The sequence below is a fragment of the Quercus lobata genome, chromosome 6 (assembly GCF_001633185.2).
Source record: "Quercus lobata isolate SW786 chromosome 6, ValleyOak3.0 Primary Assembly, whole genome shotgun sequence".
Lineage (NCBI taxonomy): Eukaryota > Viridiplantae > Streptophyta > Magnoliopsida > Fagales > Fagaceae > Quercus > Quercus lobata.
The window spans coordinates 43,698,741-43,721,112 of NC_044909.1; the positions used below are offsets into that span (position 1 = coordinate 43,698,741).

General features: G+C 35.1%; 3 protein-coding genes across 5 annotated transcripts; 1 reads left to right on the top strand and 2 right to left on the bottom strand.

Annotated features, from left to right (window-relative positions):
• Nucleotides 1–3,497: 3,497 nt before the first annotated feature.
• Nucleotides 3,498–7,892, bottom strand: LOC115993551 (salicylic acid-binding protein 2-like). The gene is made up of 3 exons (XM_031117492.1): nucleotides 7,367–7,892; nucleotides 4,135–4,266; nucleotides 3,498–3,917 (listed from the first exon to the last, which is right to left on the bottom strand). The coding sequence occupies exons 1-3, from the start codon at nucleotides 7,736–7,738 to the stop codon at nucleotides 3,630–3,632; spliced, it is 792 nt and encodes a 263-aa protein (XP_030973352.1). The 5' UTR covers nucleotides 7,739–7,892; the 3' UTR covers nucleotides 3,498–3,629.
• Nucleotides 7,893–11,180: 3,288 nt separating this feature from the next.
• Nucleotides 11,181–18,632, bottom strand: LOC115950919. Of its 3 annotated transcripts, none has more exons than XR_004083151.1 (11): nucleotides 18,377–18,632; nucleotides 18,123–18,272; nucleotides 17,536–17,622; nucleotides 16,843–17,451; nucleotides 16,057–16,536; nucleotides 14,273–14,334; nucleotides 14,084–14,189; nucleotides 13,863–13,942; nucleotides 13,201–13,530; nucleotides 12,042–12,225; nucleotides 11,181–12,008 (listed from the first exon to the last, which is right to left on the bottom strand). XR_004083151.1 is itself a non-coding variant. In XM_031068195.1 (10 exons), exons 1-10 carry the CDS (start codon nucleotides 18,548–18,550, stop codon nucleotides 12,192–12,194), a joined length of 2,112 nt encoding a protein of 703 aa, XP_030924055.1. In that variant the 5' UTR covers nucleotides 18,551–18,632; the 3' UTR covers nucleotides 11,183–12,191. The 3 variants fall into 3 exon arrangements, 1 of the variants encoding a protein (XP_030924055.1); XR_004083150.1 differs by having other exon boundaries at nucleotides 11,181–11,620; nucleotides 11,846–12,225; XM_031068195.1 differs by having other exon boundaries at nucleotides 11,183–12,225.
• Nucleotides 18,633–19,568: 936 nt separating this feature from the next.
• On the top strand, nucleotides 19,569–22,091 carry LOC115993955 (pentatricopeptide repeat-containing protein At3g50420). The gene has a single exon (XM_031117954.1). The coding sequence runs from the start codon at nucleotides 19,605–19,607 to the stop codon at nucleotides 21,696–21,698; it is 2,094 nt and encodes a 697-aa protein (XP_030973814.1). The 5' UTR covers nucleotides 19,569–19,604; the 3' UTR covers nucleotides 21,699–22,091.
• Nucleotides 22,092–22,372: the final 281 nt, after the last annotated feature.

Genomic DNA, 22,372 nt, shown 5'->3' on the forward strand with positions numbered 1-22,372 from the left:
TGAAAATAATGTAATCCAATGGTGGATTTGTTAAAATCCGCATTCAATTAAAAAATATTAAGTGGTGTAACATTGTTTAAAGTTATACCAACACATAACATCATAGTGCTTCCATTCCATCACTTGCGTTGCATATATACGTACATCGGTACATATATGTTGATGTTACTAGGATTCATTTTAAACAAGGGGTAGGCGGGGGTGTATATTGGTGCCATCATCTGAAACTTTTCATGAAGATTTTCTATCCCAAACATTGTATAATTGTCATTCAATAGTTTGTAAGATCTGATCTGGATGCCAAAAATCTAAGTAGTGGGTTATTGAATAAGTAGGCTAATTATTGACGATATCCTGATTTTAAGATCATAGTAATTTCACCACAATCGAGGAGCAATATATTTTGGCTACTTTATTTATGCAGTATTTCCTTCCACAATTTACATTTATGGGAGCATTTTGGTCATTTTTAGGTTTGGATTGGTATGTTGGTCTTATTTTAGGCATCAAGGGTATTTTGGTCTTTGTTGGCAACGGGGGTATTTTGGTCATTTTACTAAGTTCAGAGGTATTTCAGTCATTTTTTATGTTCAATGGGGTATTTTGGTAAATTTTAGGAAGAGCCTCTTAAAAACCAAAAAAGAGTAAACCCTATTATAGCGCTTTTAAAAGCGCTGTAATAGGCCATCCACAGAAAGGAAAAGAGTAAACCATATTACAGCGCTTTTAAAAGTGCTGTAATAGGCTATAAATACAAGAAAAAGAGTAAACCCTATTACAGCACTTTAAAAGCACTGTAATAGGTTTTACATATGGAAAACCCTATTGTGGCAATTTTAAAACTGCCGGAATATGCTGTTTACAAAACAAAACAAGAAAAATTAAAAAATTAGTCCTATAGCAACGCTTGTGAAACGCCATAATGGGTCCACCTATACTAGTAGTTTAGAAAACCACTATAAGAGACCTAGAGCAATGGTTTTGAAAGTGCCGGCTTTGACATGCCGTAATAGGTCAACCTATACCGGCGGTTTTTAAAAGCACTGCTATAGGTTGACCTATTATGGAGGTTTTGAAAAGCGCTGGGAAAAAAACGTAGGTGTAGGACGAGTTTTTTGTAGTGTTCTACTTTTGTTGGTCTTGACAAAATATATTTCCTCTTTATTTTGTTAAAAATGCTGCGAGTTAATAATGATTAATTTGCAGTGATAAATTTAAAAGTAGTGATAAATTTATTTTACCTTATTGATCAATAAGGTAAAATAAAAATAAAAATACTTGAAAATGGAAGTAAATGAGGTCTACTTACAATTACAACTTTGAAAAGGATGGAAAAATTATGCACATTGAACTGCATACACATACTATGTGTATTGCTCTAGTACTAAAAGGAAATGCTAGCAAGCAGTCGTCCAGTCAATGCTTATATGTAAATAAGGTGAGAAAAATTTGTGGTTATAATAAAGAAGGTGTGAGGAAAAAAAAAAAAAAACCCTTAAATAAATTTGGCTAATGTGGCAATTGAGTATTTTTAACCATTAAATCTCATGTAAATCAATGGCCTAAAAAATGTGTAACTTTTATGGAGTTACGTTAGGTATAACTTGAACTCATCTCATATATATATATGTGTGTGTGTGTGTGTGTGTGTGTGTGAGGTTTAAGTTATACTTTGTATAACTCTAAGCAATGTTACACCATTCAATATTTTTTAATTGGATGTGAATTTTGACAAGTCCACCATTAAATTACATTATCTTTGTATATTCTCCATGCTTGCAAAATTTGAAAGTGATCAAAGATTAATAGCCATGTCATCAATTTATTGATTAAATTCAAGTTTTTATAGTTTAAAATAATGTATAAAAAACAAGTTATGGATCGAATGGTAAATAACATCCAATTGGCATATATGTTAAGAATATATAAAACATGTAATTTTAATGGTGGAATTTTCTAAATATGAATTTTATAACAAGTTATTAGATAGTGTAACATTAATTAGAGTTATATCAGCAATTTTCTAGCTCTAGCACTGCTAGTCACAAGTCACATCACATATGCATATATTGCCAAGTGAGGAACAAAAACTTTCAAAGATTCAAGAACTCATGAATTATGTCCTGTAGTAGTACTAGCGGTGTGGATCGGAGCGTACCTCTTATATAGAACGAGGGTCTCTTGTTTGTTCTTAGAGTTAGTTGAAGTTAACGCCAACAATGGTACTTGCTAGAGAATTGGGTGTTCGTACTTATCATAATCAAAATCACTCATCATCTAAATGTGATCTTGAATAGATTCTCATTTTGTAGCTCTAATTACTATATTTAAACTTTGACACCATATCAGATAAAGCACAATATGTATGTTATTTTTGTAGACAATTCTATATTTATAATTGTGGATGGTTACACTACTATGCAAGTTGCAAGGTAGTAGTTTAGCTTTTATTTTGATGAAATTGTATAATTTTGTTAAGTGCAGATAAATATGGTTGGGATTATGTTCATATGGAGGTGGCCACATGTTTAAACATGGCTAGGACTAAACAAAATAGATGGTTTTATCAATGTATGCCACATTTTGAAACAACTATTATGAATGGTTAACTAATTTTTATGTGCAGATTTTGAAATTGAGCATTTTTTTCACTTGCTTTTGCTGTATAGAACCACAATAATAGTTTCATATGGACCATATAATTACTAGTCATTTTTTAGACAAATACAATATTGCATTGAGCACACTGTACACACCCACCCTCAGCCTAAAGGATCGGGCCTTAAGAATGGGCTCATAATTTACTTATAGAGTGGGCTAAGAGTTTCCTACTAAGGGCAGTTCTACCTCTAGTCACACTATAACCTCCCTTAACCCCAGTGAATGCCCAAACTACTATTTCTGTGTTACCCTCACCCCTGGTTTTACTAGTTCTCTCTCTCTCTCTCTCTCTCTCTCTCTCCAGAATTGTTAGCCCCTTCTTCCCATTCCATTCTCTTATTTATAGCTTAAAGTGAGTAGAGGTTTCATGATTACATTCTCGTTTCACTCATGTAGGTGGGGTCCAACGTGATTATTCCTATCCAGGAATATGCCCCATTGGAAATACCAATAATGGCATTGGAACTGATTTCCGCCTCCAAAAGATTGCCTGGCAGCAATACTCCCCAAGGAAATACCGAACTACCGAGGACGTAGATTGTTCCGAGTGAATGTAGTCCCGAGCAAGCTATAATGGACCAGACATGGGCCTGTCTGTAATGCCTTCCACACAATACGGACTTTCTGCAAGGCTTGGGCTTGGCTTTGACTCTTGGGAATGTTTGGGCCACGGCCCAACTCGTGGTCATGTCCCAAACTTTCTATGAAGCTTAGGCTTTGCTTCGGCCCTTGGGAATGTTCGGGCCAAGGCCCAATGGGCCTGAGGTCACATCCCATACACATACATATGCATAATGCAAGTAAATCATATTCAATACCTTATAAGGGACAGTAGTGGTGGATTATTTGTTATTGTGCATTTGTAATTTCCCTGATATTATGTCTTTTTAGAAAAATGCATTATATCAGAGATACACAGTGAAAAATACATTCCAAATTCCAACACAAAAACGTCATAAATAAGAAATTTAAGAATATTTATCCGCAATCTCTTGGAGACATGAGCACAGCTCCTTCGGTTTAGAAAACATGACCATGTGATCAGAACCAGTTATCACCTTCACTTCATCTGTTGGATTATTCTCGATCATCCACCTTTGAAAATCCTCCTTTAGAACATTGTCTTGGTCACACACAATATAAACTCTACGAACAGAACCATATTTCTCCTTGGTTAGTTCTGCTTCTTTTAACCACAATGCATCATCACCATAAAGACGGAAAGGTCTCACCAAAGACATGGCAAGCATCAAATCCTAATTCAGTTCATCATTAATCGTTGTCAAGTAAATTTAAAATTTATACATATTAGCTAATTGTTTAAGAATTTGAAACTTATACAAGTTGTTAAATTGATGATTGCATGCCCGACTAACTTTTCTGATTTTTCTTTTTAATGTTTTCTTCCTAATCAACGTGTGACAATGTTGAATGTATATGAGGTTAAAGAAAAGTATAAACTCTATATCTTACCTCAGGTGGGGAGAGCTGGTATAACTTGGTTGCCATGAAATTGGACCCAAATAGCCATGAGGTTGGTGGGTTGTTGGGCCCTTGATCGAATGTGAATTGTGAGTCCATGAACGATTCCAACCTCCGAAAGAACTACATATAACCAAAGATATCATTATGCACATTTGGGAACTAGTATGGGAAAGAGCAGTGACCACTGACTCAATGAGGGATTTGGAGCCCCTTTGATTGTCATAATTTTGAGAGAGGCAAATTGGAAATCCACAATCTAAACATTTTCGAATTCACAGTAAAACATGTAATAATTTCATTTACCTTTTCAGCTAATCTTTTCATGGTACATTCCTATGATATTATACCTCATAGGTGTATCCTCCATAAGGTCACATCACATACCCAAGCTCAACGGTTTTGTTTATAATAAAAAACGGTCAAAGTCTATTCTCAATAGTTTCAAGTCCTTTAACATCACCAATTCACCACTACGCACTCTTAGTGCAATAGTTACTATAAGTACTTGTGAGGTGTGAGGGGCAAAGGTCGGAATTCAAGTCTCCAGGAGTGAGCTTCACACACATTTACACTTAGTTTAGGCTAGATTAGAATCTCTATCTTGTATCAAAAAAAAAATTCCTTTAACATCCCAAGTATATATAATTGTTGTTGATGAATTGAGATTCAGTGCAATTACACCATGCAATTACCCCTCTTCTCTCACAAAAAGTTTTACCACACCCACTTTTTAACTATTTTTTACTTTATTTTATTCAATAGTTGAGATAGAAAGTTGATTTTTCCAATTCTCAATCTTAACCTGATCTCAATCCGTTGTTGATCACCGGGCCCCATCCCATAACTTCTATGACTTGATGTGTGGTAAAGAAACTTGATAGCCACATTGAACTAGCGGTCAACAATGACTTAAAACCATCGTGAAGTGGGGCATGAATTCAAGGATTGAGATCCGGTAGCTATTGCATCATGCAATACCACTTTTAAGGGTTAAGGTTGAAACTTGATAAGGTCACTTTGAGTCTCAATCCTTGAATCAAAATTTTTTTTAACCTTTTAAATTTCTGTCATTTTTTTTTTTTTTTACTTTTTTTACCTTGATACCTTTTACCCAAGGGTGTAGCCAAAAAATTTTACTAGGGGAGGCCGAATTGTAGTATTAATACAATAATCATAATTCATAAATTTATTAAATACAAAATTATAATCTTTGATATATCACAATATTCTTAAACATTAATAAACAAACAAAAATCGTTTAGTTCGCTATAAACATTATACAAAAATATCCACACACAAAAAAAAGTCTGGTTTTGACAAGTTTTCATAGTCGTTGTATATTATCATATAGCAAGAATAATGATAAAAGAATGATGATGATTTTTAGAGAGAGAGAAGAAAAACTCCTCTTGCAAATTCATTTCAGCAAAGCGTCAAAGAGGTGATTGACAAAAATTTGATTAATGATCAGATTTTTTGTTATAGGTAAATGGAGTTTGTTTTTGTTTGTGTTGAGAAAATAAAAAATCCATCCTTGTTTTTACCTCTCCCAAGTCAATTACGCTATTGCACTGAATCCAAATCCTACTTTCTAACACAAAAATATTAAACAAAACAAGGGGAGGATACAATCTCCAATAGAATTTAGTGATATTGCAAATAAAAGCACATTGGTTTCGATGCAAAATGTTTTGATTTTTGGAGTTTAGTCTGAATGGAAAATCACTAATGAACCATTTGTCAATCTTACTACAAACTACCAGTAGATTTAGAGAAAAAAAAATTTTGATCAAGCAAGGAGAGTCTTCCCAATCCCAATCGCCAATCTCATTGCGAACAAGTTGTAGATTTGAAGAAAAAAAAAATTGATTGAGCGAAAGGGAGAGTCATCTCAATAGCTGATCTCACCACCATGCAAAGCTTCAACACCATCAAAACAACGTTGCCAAGACAAGCACCACTGATCTCCTTAGGTCTCGATATGTTGAGTCATGGTGTGGGTGGTTGACAATGGTTTGGGGTGGTGGCCGTGATGAAGAGTGTAGTAGTTATGGTGGGTGGAAAATTTGAAAGAGGGGAGGGAGGAGGTCTCTTTTTCAAAAGCTTTGGGATGTGAATTGTTTTACACCATTTTAATGAGTGATGTAAGAAACGATCCAATGTTTGAAACTCTTGTTACATACATGCAATATTTGTAGTAGTGTGGGCGTGTATATTTGGGCACACATTCAAAAAGACACATACAATCACAATGAATTTACATATGCAAGTCATTATAATATTGTCATAAAAAAAATGAGCATTATGCAAGCCATTACAATATTGACAAGTGCATTCCTTTTCAAAAAAATGAGCATTATAATAACTCATAATTGAGCTTTTTTTTTTTTTTTTTTTTTTTAATTTGTGTCCTTATAGACACTCAGTTAATAAGACTCTTTTTTAATAAGAGATTAAAAAGAACCACAAACTTTTTTAATGTTGAGAAAAGAGCGAGTCACGTGTGAGGCTGAAGCCTGCATAAGACTAAAATCTCAATCTCAAAGCCAATAAGCTTGGTCTGGTCCATTACTAGGCAACCCCGCACGGATGGTTCTAAGGGTCACAATAATGGCACGGTCCTTTCAACTAATAATACAATACTAAAACGGGTCTATTAATCAACACTGCTCATTTCTCTGGTTTTGTTTGTGTTGTTCTCCTTTCTCTGGTAATAATGTCTTATTCAGCAAAAATAAAAATAAAAAATTCAAGACTGCTCATCCATGTAGTTGCTCACCTTGCAACACCAGAGCAGTGGCTTTGCTCGGGTGGAGACTCGTGCAGTGATAAAAGGTTGTCACCTTTTGCCATGTATGTAACAGGCTTCTTTTCAATATCGAGACCTCAACTTTAACTTATCATAAGCGCTTTTTTTTTTCTTTTTCTTTTTTTTTTTTATATAATAAAATCTATGCCATACAAATTTTAATATCATTTTTAATGATAAAATGATCTGATTATGTTCAAACATGTCCTATTACTTTTTGGGGGAGAAAGCTTCAACTGTAGAGGAAAGATTTGATAAGTTATGTTTAAGAAGAAACCAAAGCCTGTTCAGAATTTTTCTGAGTCCATTTTTTTCACGGCATTGCCATACCCATCTATTATTTTAAGATTGTCAAGTTAGATTATCTTACAATATATCTAATAGCATCAACTTAGAGAGAGAGAGTAGTACCTCATCATATACTGCAGAGAAATCGAAGTCAGGACCAGGCATAAGGGCTGTGGCATACACTGCAACAGAAACTTTCTCAGGGAACTTTTCCATGGCAACAGAGTTAAAGGCTCCACCCAAGCTGTGGCCCACAAGGATCACTCTTTCCCCTGCTGGAAGAGATGCCATGAATTCCATTAAAGGCTCAAGGTAATCTGATAGTGATCTGAGCTCATGTGCTTGCTTTGGGTGAATCCCACTGACAGCTAAGTCCAACGCTGTTACTTTATGACCAGCCGATTTCAGCAAGGTTAACACTCTGTACCAACTCCATGCTCCATGACCAGCTCCATGAACCAGCACAAAGTGCCTCTCCCCCTTCTCCATCTCCATCTCCACCTTGTGTTGTCAGTTGTGTGTGACTACTGACAATTGCTTCATCTTTTACTTTGTAGAAGAAAAACTAGATCTAGAAGTCTCGATAATAGGACACGCTAGCTTGCCTTCTTTTTTTTTTTTTGAAGAGAGCAAAATTTGATCGTGGCATTTTGGCACCACTCCCCAAGTGACTTAAAAGGTCATCGTGCAATATTACAAATTTTTGTATATAATACTTACTGAAATCTAACTCACATTCATTACATTTTACACACTTTCCATGGGAGTTTTAAAACTCACGTGTACGCTGTAAACATTTCCATGGAGCCATGGAAGTGATGTTATTAAGAGCATTCACATCAGCTCGTTTAAAGGTTCTGTCTATTTTACATCAAAAATCTACTTTTTTTATTTTACACCATCATTTTTACAAAACACCCACATCAGTTCATCTATTCTACCACTACTCTTATTTAAATAATCAATTTTCTTAATTATTTTATTATTCCTTACCTAATCCATTACCCCTTTTATACCCGCTTTCTCTCTCTCCATCTGATTTCTTTTTCTCTCTCTATACCCGGTCTATCATATTTCTGATTTCCTCTTCTCTCTCCATCTGATTTCTTTCTCTCTCTCTCTATACCCGGTCTATCATATTTCTGATTTCCTCTTCTATCTCTCCATCCGATCCATTCTCTGTCTCCGATCCGAGCAGAGAGCACGGCGCCGAGAACAACTTTCGATCCACTCTCTCTGTCTCCGATCCAAGCACGGCGAGAAGAACGCCGATCCGCCACAAGCGCCGATCCACTCTCTCTGTCTCCGATCCAAGCATGGCGAGAAGAACTTCGATCCAAGCACGGCGAGAAGAACGCCGATCCGCCACAAGTGCCGATACACTCTCTCTGTCTCCGATCCAAGCACGGCGAGAAGAACGCCGATCCAAGCACTCCGATCCAAGCACGCCGATCTGCCACAAGTTCCGATCCACTCTCTCTGTCTCTGTTGGTGTGACCGTGTATGGGTGTGTTTGGTTTTGTGGTGTTTCTGGGTGATTTTGTTGTTGATTTTGTAGTTGATTTTTTATTTTTGTTGTTGATTTTTGATTTTGACTGTGGGAGTGTGTGTATAAGAGGAAGAAGCAGTTGATGATGATGAGGGTGTTGGTTGTGCAGATGGAGAAGAGAGAGAAAAAAATGAGCGAAATTAGAAATTATTATAATAATGTATAGACGAGCTACAGTAACCGTGTATATATACACGGTTACTGTAGCTCATGAAAATTTTTAGATGATTTTACACAGGTTTACATGAGCTGATGTGGGATGTTTTTTGACCAAAATGTGTAAAATTTGCACTGTAGATCTATTTTAGAAGACTTTAGATGGTCTGATGTGAATGCTCTAAGGAGCAAATTGTCAAAAAAGTAAAATGGGATGATAGAACACTTATAGCAGTGCTGCTATATAGGTATATATAGGTATAATGCTATTTTTTAGCTCTTCAATACCCAAAAATCATTACGCAGCAGAGGAGCTAAATCTAAAAAGATTTAGCTCCTCAGCTACAGTGCGCATCTATCTTTAGAGCATCCACAACAATGGAGCTAAAAATTTAGATTTTTAACTCCACCAAAAGTTACTTTATCTATTTTACCTACATACATGCTGCAACAGTGGATCTATTTTAGCTTTCAACACAATAAAATAATATAAATATCACAATAAAATAATATATCCTCTACAATAAAATAATATATCTATTACAATAAATAACAATCACAACCATCCACAACCGCTACCGCTATCACTACCGCCGCCGCCACCACCGCCATCGACTCTTCCACCGCCGCCACCGTCGCCGCCACCGACTCTTCCACCGCCGCCGACTCTTCCGCCCCCGCCACATGATAGAATAATATATTCTCTACAATAAACAATAATCATAACCACTACCGCCACCACCACCGCAACCACCACCATCGAAAAAATTATTTTTTTCTCACCAATATAGTAATAACCTATCATTTAAAATTTATTGCAAAAATATTGTGGTAACATTTCTTAATTTTAATTTCTTATTATTCTTTATTTTATTTTTCCTATTATTTTCATCCAAATACACGTTTCTTTTTTTTTTTTTTTTTAACTCTTTGTTTTTCTACTCCACACACGTACTCCTCTTTATCTTCACTCTATCTTCACTTGCATTTTTATTTTTCTACTTCAGCTTTGTCTTTCTTTGTCTTTCACTCTATCTTCACTACCGCCCCCACAACAGCCACATCGGAAAACACAAGCCCACTGCCACAAACACAAACACAAGCCCACTGCCCACAACAAATCAGAAAACACAAGCACAAACCCACATCAACGCTGGGCATGAGATAGCAGAGAGAGGGTGGAGCTCGGAGGTTCGGCTTTTGAGGTGGAGATCTAGAGAGAGAAAATGCAAGATAGAGACCCATGTCGGCACTGGGCATGAGATAGCAAAGAGAGAGGGGGTGGAGTTGTGGAGAACGCCGATGTCGGGCTGGGGCTTCAGTCGACGCTTCGGTCGGCGCTGGGCTGGGGCTTCGGCGACATTGGGCAAGGGCTTGTGTCTGCTGGTGGTGGTGGTAGTGGTAGTGGTAGTGGTAGTGGTGGGTGTGGCTGATGGTGGAGGTGGTTGTGGATGGTGCTGGGTTATTTTTTTGGGTAATGGGATATATTATTTTATTGTAGGTGGTGTATTATTCTATTGTAGGGATGTATTATTTTATTATGATGTTTATATTATTTTATTGCGTTGATAGCTAAAATAGATCCACCGCTGCAGCATATGTGTAGGTATAATAGATAAAGTAACTTTTGGTAGAGCTTAAAAACTAAATTTTTAGTTTCACTGCTATGGATGCTCTTAAAGCTCTAAGAGCCAATCTATATCAAAATCAATGAATAACAGTAAAATCTTGACTCTCTCCATTCTTTGTCAACACATTTCTGTTTGAGAACAGCCATTTAGTTGAAATTAAAAACTTTTTTGTTGAAAGTATAGAAAATAATGTTAAAAGTTAGCTGAATAATATAAGCTTAAGCTTAAGCTTGTTTGTAGCTCATCCCAAACGGGCTAAAGTAGTAAACATAATTTCTCTTTATGCTGAAATAGGGGTGATGGTAAAAAAGAACACATTCTGTTTTGTTATTTCCTCTAGAATATTTTTTGAGAAACTGTTTTAAGTTTAATGATGTTGGCATTAGATTTCTTTTCAGTTGTTTCTAAAAGTCTTTATTTTAGGGATTTAGTTGGTGATTGATTATAGACAATATCTTAACTCTTTTTCTATGTGGAAAGTATTCTAAAAACTCTAAAGAATCTTGGTTCGTTATAATTGTATTAGTGTTATTGTGGCTGTCTTTTGAGGCAGTGTGAGTTTCTTTGTTTATTGCCAGTGGTCTTTTGATGGTTTGTGTTGTACTCTGTTTTTCTGATAATGAATTTTGAGCTAAATTATCCACACACAACTTTGTAAACATTTTGTTGGAAAATTTGTAATAACTTTTAATTTTAACATTTTCATGACATCTACATTTGTGGGTACAATACTCAAGGAATGTATAAGTCGTGTCTTAGCATTGTTAAACCAGATGTTGAAGATAAGCTAGAGGCCGAATCAAGTAAAGCACTCTCTGCTACAACTACAAGTCCTTTTTAGTCTTCTAAATAGATGGTTCCTTTGATATTGACGACATGCTGTTTAGACCTAGAATGTATTATAAGTCCTACCGTGTAAAGAAAACTGAAGATTAGTTAAATTAGTTAAATGTAGAGTTTGTAAGCATCAGTTACAAATTTGTTACTAGTTTGAGCTCTCTGGTCAGTGCAGTTAGCCTACATCTTGCATATATATCATACCTGTACAGATTACAAAATAGTTAGAGATACATTATTCTCTCATTCTTTCTACTTCTTTTCTCTAGCTTCTGCATTCCTTGCTTTTCATGCAAGCATCCACTTGGATATGCGGACATTTTCTGCTCAATGATGCAATACAATTCATTCTTTCCCTTTTACTCATCTTTTAGGAAAACCGTAGAAAACTAAACAGATTATATATAACAGGATTTAACTGTAAACTACCTCAACTGGCTGTTGCAGTCAGGTGGCTCTTACTCCTCTTCATCCACTGCTCAATATTCATTCAATTGGTAAAATCAAACAACGCAACAGAACGTCTGCAAGAATATCGCACAGAGACTTGAGATGAGCTTTAAAGTTCTCTTTTCAATTGTGTCCCAGTTGCCTGGATATCTCTTTTCAATTGTGTCCCAGTTGCCTGGATATCTTTCCATCACTAGTAAACATATTCATCTGAAACATCTGGAACAGCTAAGCCATCTAGCTGACATTACTCCAAAGAAATAAATGATGCTCTGCGAAGTTTGTTGGGTTCAAGCTCCTAAGTAATGCCTCAATAATATTTCTCTTACTTGAAGCAGAGCTCCTGAAATCTTGTGAAACTGCAAGACAAGGGCAAGCAGCTTAGATAACTGTAGTCTCTCTAGGATCCCCAAGTTCTTTATTAATTCTGGTCCTTTAATTCATTGAAAAAATAAATAAAGAAAAAAGAAGGCAATCAAGACAAGTGTACAAGAAATACTCTTTTTTTTTTTAAAGCAAATAGTATTCCCACATACCCCCTGTTCTACAGATACCATGGTGAAGCGGTTTCAATTTCAACAGGTAACTGCCCCATTGGTCTCCATATGTGTGTCAGTGTATCTTGAAAAGAATTTTCAAAAGTTTTAAGTTTTTACAATCTGAAATGACAAAATGATTTAGAGCAATACATGTATAAAGGACCATCAATAGAAACATCATCTTTTCTTTTTGAGAAAGAATAGAAACATCTTTTAGATTACCTGCTTACTAACCAGTCCTGAGACCTTTTTCAATGTAGAATCTAAAACATCTCTCAAACTCTTGATAATAAAAATTAAGTAGAATGTTGTGGACAAGATAAATAGAACGAATGCTCCAATGTTATATCAAAATCAAAAATTGGTGAATTAAGTCATTTCATCTAAGAAGCACTGTGAGGGGCAAAACAAATGAATACTGAAATGCAACTCCCAGATATTCAACTACCATATAGAAAGTCATAAGATTATTATGTAAAGGTGTATGTAAATTGTAGCCATAGACATACAACTAGTACTAATAAGAAACAGACTACAAGTTTATATCATTTTCCCAAATTACTCATAAAGAAAAACAACACTACGTTGACGTCAATAAGCCTTAGCTGCTGTTAAGAAATGAGCATGTTGAGAAATATTAAGTATATCATCCATATTGTACAGGGCATCAGCCAGTTTTAGGTACCTGAGATTAGCCACTTAGAATAGATTAATAACACAACTTCCTTTTTTTTAATGTAACAGTGATGAGAAGTTTACTGGAGGCACAATGTGTTCAATGTTATGAATACCCACCGTTTCAAAAGCACTTTGGGATTATATGGAAAGAGGTTCTTCTTGTGAAGACTTTCAACAGAATTTCTCAATGAAAGCAAGCACTCTTTTGCTTCTTCATATGGCTTTGTTATATAGTGCTGACTTCCATATCTATGGTCTCTCTTATATTCCTTCTCCTGTGATGTGATAATTCCATTGTTTTTCACAAGCATAGGAGTTACATCTGCCCCAAAATTTGAGCCATCCAATGAAACTTTTCTTTTCTTGCAAGAAGATTGATTAATAACTTTCCCATTAAATGAAAATTCCACAAATAAGCTCCATGAGTCACATATTATACGCAAGCACCTATGAAGAAACATATAAAAACCAGAGAAATTAAATGTCACCATTACAGCAATATCATATATAAAGAAAGCATGAGAAACAGAACTCTGCTTATTTTCTGCCTTGAGTTATAGATGTAAGAAAGAATTCATTAAAAGCAAGGAAGACCAAAAGTTAATGAAGTAAAACCATTGAATTAGCCTAACCTAACAGCCTAAGTAACCATCACTAGTGAACTGCATACAGGCTTGAAGGTCAAAGCAGGAAAAGTTCCCATCAGTGATTGAAAATTAATAGCTTTCCAAAGTTTATCTTCTTCTTTTTTTTGAGGTGGGGAGCAACTAGTATCGTACCTTAAAAGATATTCTGCACAACTGATTCCCATATCTTTAGATATAAGGTAATCAAGAAGAACTTCATGATCATAGTGTAACTGCAAATTATAAATAGAAGCACGTCATAATTCCTTTTTTTCACTTTCAAATTGACTTTAGTTCAAACTAATGAATAGACAACATTCATAAGAGGGAGGGATTGTCCAAAATGTTCCATTTTCGGGTTGCAAAAAACTTGCCTTCAAAAGAAATAGATGGAACAGGCATATGGGACTAAAAACATTTGAAACATGGAAAGGAATATCTTCTTTTACATCCTGAAATGTCCCTTTCTCTTTGTGATACCTAGGTACAACCCAAGAGATTGTTAGATTAGTTTCCAACCAACTTAATTATCAATTAAAACAACCACAACATGAATTGCTCACTGTTGCTCTGTGCAAAAAGGTATGCCAAGCAGTTGCAAGAGCATTTTAAATAAAATATCATCCTACAGTTCAAGAGAAGAACAAGAAATTAGAATATAGAAATTCTATGAGAAGAAAATATATAAGAAAAGAAGAAAGAACAGAATTTGGAATAATAGTCCATTGCAGTGAGCGAAAAATCGCATTCTGAGAGTAATATGCCTTTTCTCTTGGTAATTTCCATACATCAATAACATGATTATTCTTGTGCAGCCAAATACAATTTTATTGCTTTGGAGTTCAAGGAAAATAAATTATTTTGAATACAAACAATATGCCTCTAAAACAAATTGACATTCATGAATCAAATAACCTGTGAAACATAGCTTCCTCGTCTAGAACAATTATTATTCTACAAGCACTTATGCTATTAAAGCTACTGCATTAACTCAACTGATACTTAAGATCAGTGTTAACTATATTACCTCTTTTCCTACCAAAAGAAGAGAGAAAGATGTACTAGGTCATCACATTATAAATTATTTTGGGATATGTTCTGTTCCAATCAGCAATTTATTGGCTACCAGGTTGCTTAACCATACAAATATGAGGAAAGACGAGTAAAAACAAAAATGGAAACCCTCCCACTTTGATTGTCAACTGATGTCTACAGTATGTATTGCTCAAATTAGGGAAACTTCAAATCCCTACCAACTTGTCCAGTTTTTTGCATAGATATGTCCCTAAAGAACAAGAAGTTAAGTTCAAGAATTCCTATCTCATATAAATGCCAACCTAAGAAGCTCTTCACACAATCCAGGATGTTATCAGATCAGAATGTGCATGGATACTGAAACCTCTAAAATCTTCCTACCAGAGTTCAAGAATTTCCTTGTACTTCTTAGCAGAATGTGACAGGCTGCAAAGTGGAAACTATTCAAGCCGGAGTTCAGTGAAGAAAACATGCACAGCTTTTTGTGGGTGTGTGTGTCAGTCTGTGACTGAGAGTAGTTATATGTTTAGCTATAACATAAGAACTTAGCCTAAACAAATGTTACAACAGATAAAAAAAAAAAAATGAGACCAACAAGAAGTATAGACTTTTTTTTAACAAGTCACAAATGATGACACAAGTATTCAGTACATCAAATATAAGCTGAATAAGTACAAGAACTCAGCATGTACAAATGCAAGTTCACGATATATGCATATTCAGGTGCAAATCATGATTTTTTGCTTGGGAAGGGGGAGGGGACTGTAATCTCAATATATAATTAGTTAATTAATTGACACACATACATAAACGAACACCACCAGGAAGGTCTTGATTCAATTTCTCTTTTAGACTTTTTAACACTATGAATTTTGATTAGATATCATTCTTTCATATCAGATTGTATAAAGCTCAATAAAAAAATTTCATACAATATTGAGAACTATATAGACTTAAATTTTACACTAAAAAAATGAATGTGAATAAGATATTTATATTTTTTATGTCATATAATTATAGCTTTATTCTCATTCTATGAGATAATTTTTGCTACGTGAAAGTCTTAACTTAATTGAATATTGGAATCTAAAATAACTAACTCTTTTTTTTTTTTTTTTGGGGGGGGGGGGGGGTTGCCGAGCAACAAAAAAAAAAAAAATTATATACAAAGGTATTAATACATTTTTCAAAATTTGTGGGGGATCCCAGCACCTATTTTTGCCCATGCACAATTCAGGAATATAGCAAAAGCATACAACCTTATAAACTTGCACAAAATCACAACATTGTTAAAGGAGTAGGAAAGACAAACCTCGTGCATAAATAATTGGAGTAAGGATGAGGCAAAATTTACACATCTTTCCATATACATTTCATGGTCCAAAAATGTTTCAGTTGGAAAATGCCCTTGAAGCCACTTATGGAGCTCTAACAAACCCTTCTTCCTAAAGCAGCATTCCAGGCCTGAATTTGACTCATACGTTATGCATGAGTCCGGAGTTGCACACAGACATTGCTTCTCATTGTTTTCTTTCAGACTTATCAAAGTGAAGGAGATTTTTAAGAAAAGAAAAATAGTCTGCCTCTGTATATGGCGTGAATGCAGATGTGTTTCTCCATCAGAAATACAAATAAAAAATGGAGAGCCTTCTAGACAATCATCCAGAGAAGACTCAGCTTGGGTTATGGGTTGCCACAAAAGCTCTTGAAAGTAAGTATGAAGAAGCTGCAACCATGAAACAAGAGTGGAACATTCCAGACATGTTTGAAAACTAAGCCTGATCATTAGCACCTGTAGAAAATATTTAAGTTGCTTTACTATTTAGACCAGACTTATTAGAGAGAGAGACTGACTGGAATTGTAAAGTAAACACACATTTATAGTGCAATGAACAGGGCTGCATTCTTTTACATATATATAAGTGATCACCACAACATATTTACTAGAATCTTTAATACCAACAACTATTTATGTTACTATTCAGTTATCCTTGTTGAAGTTTATGAAGTTCAAAGAATCTCTAATTAAGTTCATCAAGCAAAAACTTTAACTCCAAACCTTTACTTTTTATAAGTAAAAATTATCGTCAATCCATACCAATAACTTGTGTCTAAAGTACTGAGAGATGCATGTATCAACATAATCTCCTTCCTTGCCAAGGCACCAGTATAAAACTTTAGGCACAAGGTTAATGATTTTATAACGAATTGGGTGCTTATCTATGCAACCACCTGCAGCTTCCACGAAATCACTTTCATCAACCAGTGAACAAAGTAGCTGAAGAAAATTTCCAAGAAAAATGATGCTTGGCTCATGACACCCACTGATGTTTCTGAAAAATAAGGCATCCGCACAAAAATTCTTCTGAGTGACACTGTTCTGACCAACATGAACCTCTTCAAATAAATCCCAATGCACATTTGAAAGACAAGAATCTACAGAATTTAAATACACTTCAAGAAGTTGATCATCGTCTTCTCGCTTCAAATATTTCAATATATTACGTAAAACTCGGATGATGCCAGCCACTGTGCACCAGTTAGCATTTGTCAGTCTTGGTCTTATGACATCATCAAACTTCGATGAATCGGAATTAAAATCTTCAGCTTCACTACTTGATGGTGCAGAAGGATATGAAAGTGTGTTATTGATAGCCAATTCCAAGCAAACACACACCAAATGAATGAATCCATCCCAGTTGGTTTTCTGCAAAAACATTCATAGTCATGAATATAACGCAGACTACAAGGTTTATAAATTGAGCTTTCAAAAAAGGATATTGTAACATACGGATGTCGCAACAAACTCGGAAATGAAACTAAGGACATTGCCTGCCAGATGTTGAATATATTGATTCTCCAAAGTAAGCAAAACTATCTGCCATGAAAAAGCAAAATCAAACCTAAGGGTTGCAGAAACTGAAATGATAGCATCGCCAACTACGCACTTCAAATTTAGAGAACACAGAAAGTGAAAAAAATATATATTCAAGAATAATGAAAACAAGAGCATTGCTAAAACAGGCTCAACTCTTAAAAATTAAATAAAGAGCCATTAATCTACTTTGTGCCCTTGAATTTAGTCAAAATTCAATATTTGCCTCCTAAATTTTAAAAGCTGCAATTTCATCCTTGTGCATAAACTAGTCCCCTATAAATTATATAGTGAAAAAAATTGTAACTTTTGAAATTTGGGAGATGAAAATGAAACTTAACCAAATTTAAGCAAAACAAAGAAAAAGAAGAATCATAAAATGTAAATAAATAAAAAAAAAAGGCTCACAAAAAAATCAGAAACCCTAGAGAGATTTTGATAAATTGCAATAGAAAGGTTGATATTTTAAAAGAACAAATAAAAGTGAAATAAAGAAAGAATACCAAGTGAGCTACAATGTTAGCCAAACAGTGATTGTCGTCGTCAGAATGTGATGCACATCCACCTGAGCACGAAGCCGATTCCAAGTCCTTAACATTGTGAGAGTAGTCGGCATTGAGTTTTGAAGTCCAAAGCTGAATTTGTTTCAAGACCTGAAATACCAAAAAAGAAAGATTATTAGAATTATGATTGAGATAATTTTTTAATTTAGGGTCCAAATGGAGAAGCAGTTTGAGATTGAGATTGAGAAGCGAACCTCAGAAAGAGCAATCAGAATCTGTTTGTCTTTGTCTTTGTGTTTGGGTAAAGAAGAAACAGAAGTGGAGTGAGAGTGGTATGTATGATGAACCGTGAATTGATGGAGAGAGTTGTCGATCAGACGGCAGAGACGTGAACAGTTTGAAGAATAAGAAGAAGAAGCGGCTGACATGTTTAACTTTGCCTTTCGGTTCAGACTCAGACTTCAGACTTCAGACTCACAACGATGCATTTTTCCGCGCCTGTCTCTGCTCGTGTGTATTTGTCTTTTGATTTTTTGTTTTTTTTTTTTTTTTTTTTTTTTCAACGGGTAGTTTTGTTATAATTTTGAAGATAGTTCTTTGTCCTCAAATTAAGGTATTAAACTATTAATCGATTTTTTTTGATGTAAGTGCAAATTGAACTCAGGCATCTTATTCAATTATCAAAAGCTAGAATTTACTGTATATGTGTAAAGTGTATATCTTATTATGGGAGAGTTTTTTTTTTTTTTTTAATTAGTTTATTTTATTTGCAATTCTTCGGTTTAAGATTTCAACTTTTAAGAAATGGCATCTTTTATAGTTTTTTTTTTTAGAATACTTTTTTATAGTATTCTACTATTTTATGTCTTTGATTTCAAAATAATAATTAACAAAATAAAATAAAGAGAACCAAACTCCACTTATTCACTCCCCAGAATCTATTTATTTCAAAAGGGAAAAAAAATTGATAAGGAGCACTAAAATATAAATATATGGTTTAAAATTCTATTTAAATCCTATAATTAAACTCTATCAAAAAAAAATTAAATCATAAAAATTTTATATATATATATATATATATAATTCTATAGAAAGTATAAAAAGTAACAATGTCAAATCAAATCCTAATTTGCTTATCAATAAAAAAATTTAAATCCTACTCAATTTATGTTAAATTTTGTTTCTCAAAAAAAAAAAAAAATCTTAAATTTTAAATATAATTCTGTTTCATTTAAATGACATGAAGTTTAATTTGTTTTTTTTTTTTAAGGTTTAATAGGATTTAATTTGTTATTTTTAAGATTATAGGCTTAAAATCTAACTTTTCATAAATATAACTGTTTTTTTTTTTTTTTTTTAACAATATAGTAAATGATAGTTACACACGCGCCTACTCAGAATAAATACAAATTCTCTCCAGTTTTTGAAGGTAAGAAGAACTTAGAAGTAAGAAGTGAAGTGTTACTAAGTACAAACCTTTATATGCCACCATTGCATGAGACATCTTGCTTGGCCAGCCTTATACAAAAATGCACCACTATAACCTCACTGAGAAAAGCGCGCCAACTTCACGCTCTCCTCCTAACTACCACAACTGTCAATGCACGAACTCCCTATCTGAACAACAATCTCCTCTCAATGTATGCACGCTGTGGCTCCATCCGCGATTCCCACTTGGTGTTCGACAAAATGCCTCAGAGAAATCTTGTTTCCTTCAATGCGCTTATTACAGCATATTCTCGAGTCCCGGACCATGCAATCTTGGCCTTTGAAGTGCTTGCTCAAATGGGAATTGAATACTTGAGGCCAGATGGTTCTACTTTCACCAGCTTGCTACAAGCGTCCTCTTTGTATGGGGATTGGTTGGTTGGTACTTTGCTTCATGCCCAAGTTGTGAAATTTGGGTTCTTGAATGATGTTCGTGTTCAAACCTCTTTACTTGGGATGTACTCAAATTGTGGAGATTTGGAATCTGCAAAAAGAGTTTTTGAGTCTATAGATGATAAAGATGTCATGACTTGGAATTCTATAATATTTGGGAACTTCAAGAATGATGAGCTCAAGGAAGGGCTTGATGTCTTTGGTAGGATGGTAAGGACAGGTGTTATTCCAACCGAGTTTACGTATTCAATGGTTTTAAATGCGTGCAGCAGATTGGGAGATTTTCATTCTGGGCAACTTATCCATGCCCAAGTTATTGTTTCAGATGCACTTGCTGATTTGCCTTTGCAGAATGCCTTGCTTGACATGTATTGTAGTTGTGGTGATACCCAGATAGCATTTAGTGTTTTTTGTAGAATTGAAAATCCAGATTTAGTTTCATGGAACTCAATGATTTCTGGGTATTCAGAGAATGAGGAAGGAGAGGAAGCCATGGCTTTATTTGTCCAGTTGCAAGGTATGTCTCTTCTTGAACCAGATGAGTATACTTATGCAGCCATCATATCTGCGACTTGTGCGTTCCTTGCCTCTAATAATGGGAAACCTCTCCATGCCCAAGTTATAAAAGCAGGATTTGAGAGGAGTGTCTTTGTAGGAAGTACACTAGTGTCCATGTATTTCAAAAATGCTGAAGCTGAATCTGCCAGGAAGATCTTTAATTTGATTTCAGAGAAGGATGTTGTTCTCTGGACTGAAATGATCTTAGGCCATGCTAGAATGACTGATGGGGATAGTGCAATTAAATTCTTCAATGGAATGTGTAGGGAAGGCCATAAGATTGATAGTTTTGCTCTCAGTGGAGCGTTGAGTGCATGCGCTGACCTTGTAATATTGAAACCCGGGGAAATGATTCATTCTCAGGTGGTAAAGAGGGGATATGATGCTGAAATGTCTGTCACTGGGAGTTTGATAGATATGTATGTCAAAAATGGTGACCTTCACTCAGCTCAATTAATATTTTCCCAAGTTTCAAACCCTGATTTAAAGTGCTGGAACTCAATGCTCGGAGGATACGGTCAGCATGGAATGGTGATGGAGGCATTGCAGCTCTTCAAAGAGATAATAAATTCCGGTCTAAGACCAGATCAAATAACATTTTTGTCTGTACTCTCTGCTTGTAACTACAGTGGATTAGTAGAAAAGGGAAAGTTCTTGTGGAATTATATGAAGGAAAATGGTTTATCACCTGGGCCCAAACACTACTCTTGCATGGTAAGTTTGCTAAGTCGAGCTGGATTATTGGATGAGGCAGAGGAAATGATAATCGAATCACCTTTTAGCGAAGATAAACTTGAGCTATGGAGAATTTTGCTAAGCTCATGTGTAATCAGAGGAAATTTGAGAGTAGGAGTTCGTGCAGCAGAGCAGGTTCTAAGGTTGGATGCTGAAGACAGTGCTACCCATATCTTGCTTTCAAATCTTTATGCTGCTGCAGGGAGATGGGATGATGTTGCAGAAATGAGACAGAAGATAAGGGGATTGATGTTGGAAAAGGATCCTGGACTAAGCTGGTTTGAGGCCGAGAATAATATTCACGTATTTGCCTCCGGCGACCAAATACACCCCAAGGTTGAAAAAGCCCAAGACGAACTAAAGAGGCTACGACCAAACATGATGAGATCAGACGGGTTGTAAGCTCACATTCAATCCAAGGTGTTCAATTCAGGCTTGGCTTAGACATGGTTGATCAGGCAACACGACTAACAGTTCTGTGTTCTACAAAATTCTTGAGCCATAAATGTCCAATATCTGTGCCCTCCAGCCAAGTTTTGCACGAGAAGAAAGCGGAACTTCAAAATCTTTTTTTGTAACAATATTTCAGTCTTGGAAACCTGACAATATATTAACGAGTTGTCATATTCTCTTTTCTTTTCTTTTTTTGGGTAAATAAATCGTCATATTCATAAACCTCGAAGCAATACATTTTCCTTCACTTACAATATTTCAGTCCAAAAATGTCTGGACCTTCTTCAAAGTTCTTGTACGGGTTAATTTTCCCAAAATGGTCAGATTTGTCACCTCATAAACACAGTAAGGAAACTCTATAGATATCGCATTCTTCAGAAAAATATTCCAGGCCTTAGCAAATACAGTCAGTATTTTTCCATTGAAATAAATACTTCCATATTATTCTGAGAAACCCTATTTCAACTGAAGCACCACCCAGAATTGAACTTATTAAACCATCTGACCACGATTTATACAAGCAAGCAAGACTATCAGTGGCTAAAGCATATATCTTTCAATTCTGGGATTCAGACCAATTGTGTACCATCTGTTCTATCACTCCAAAACATTTAATCAAATAA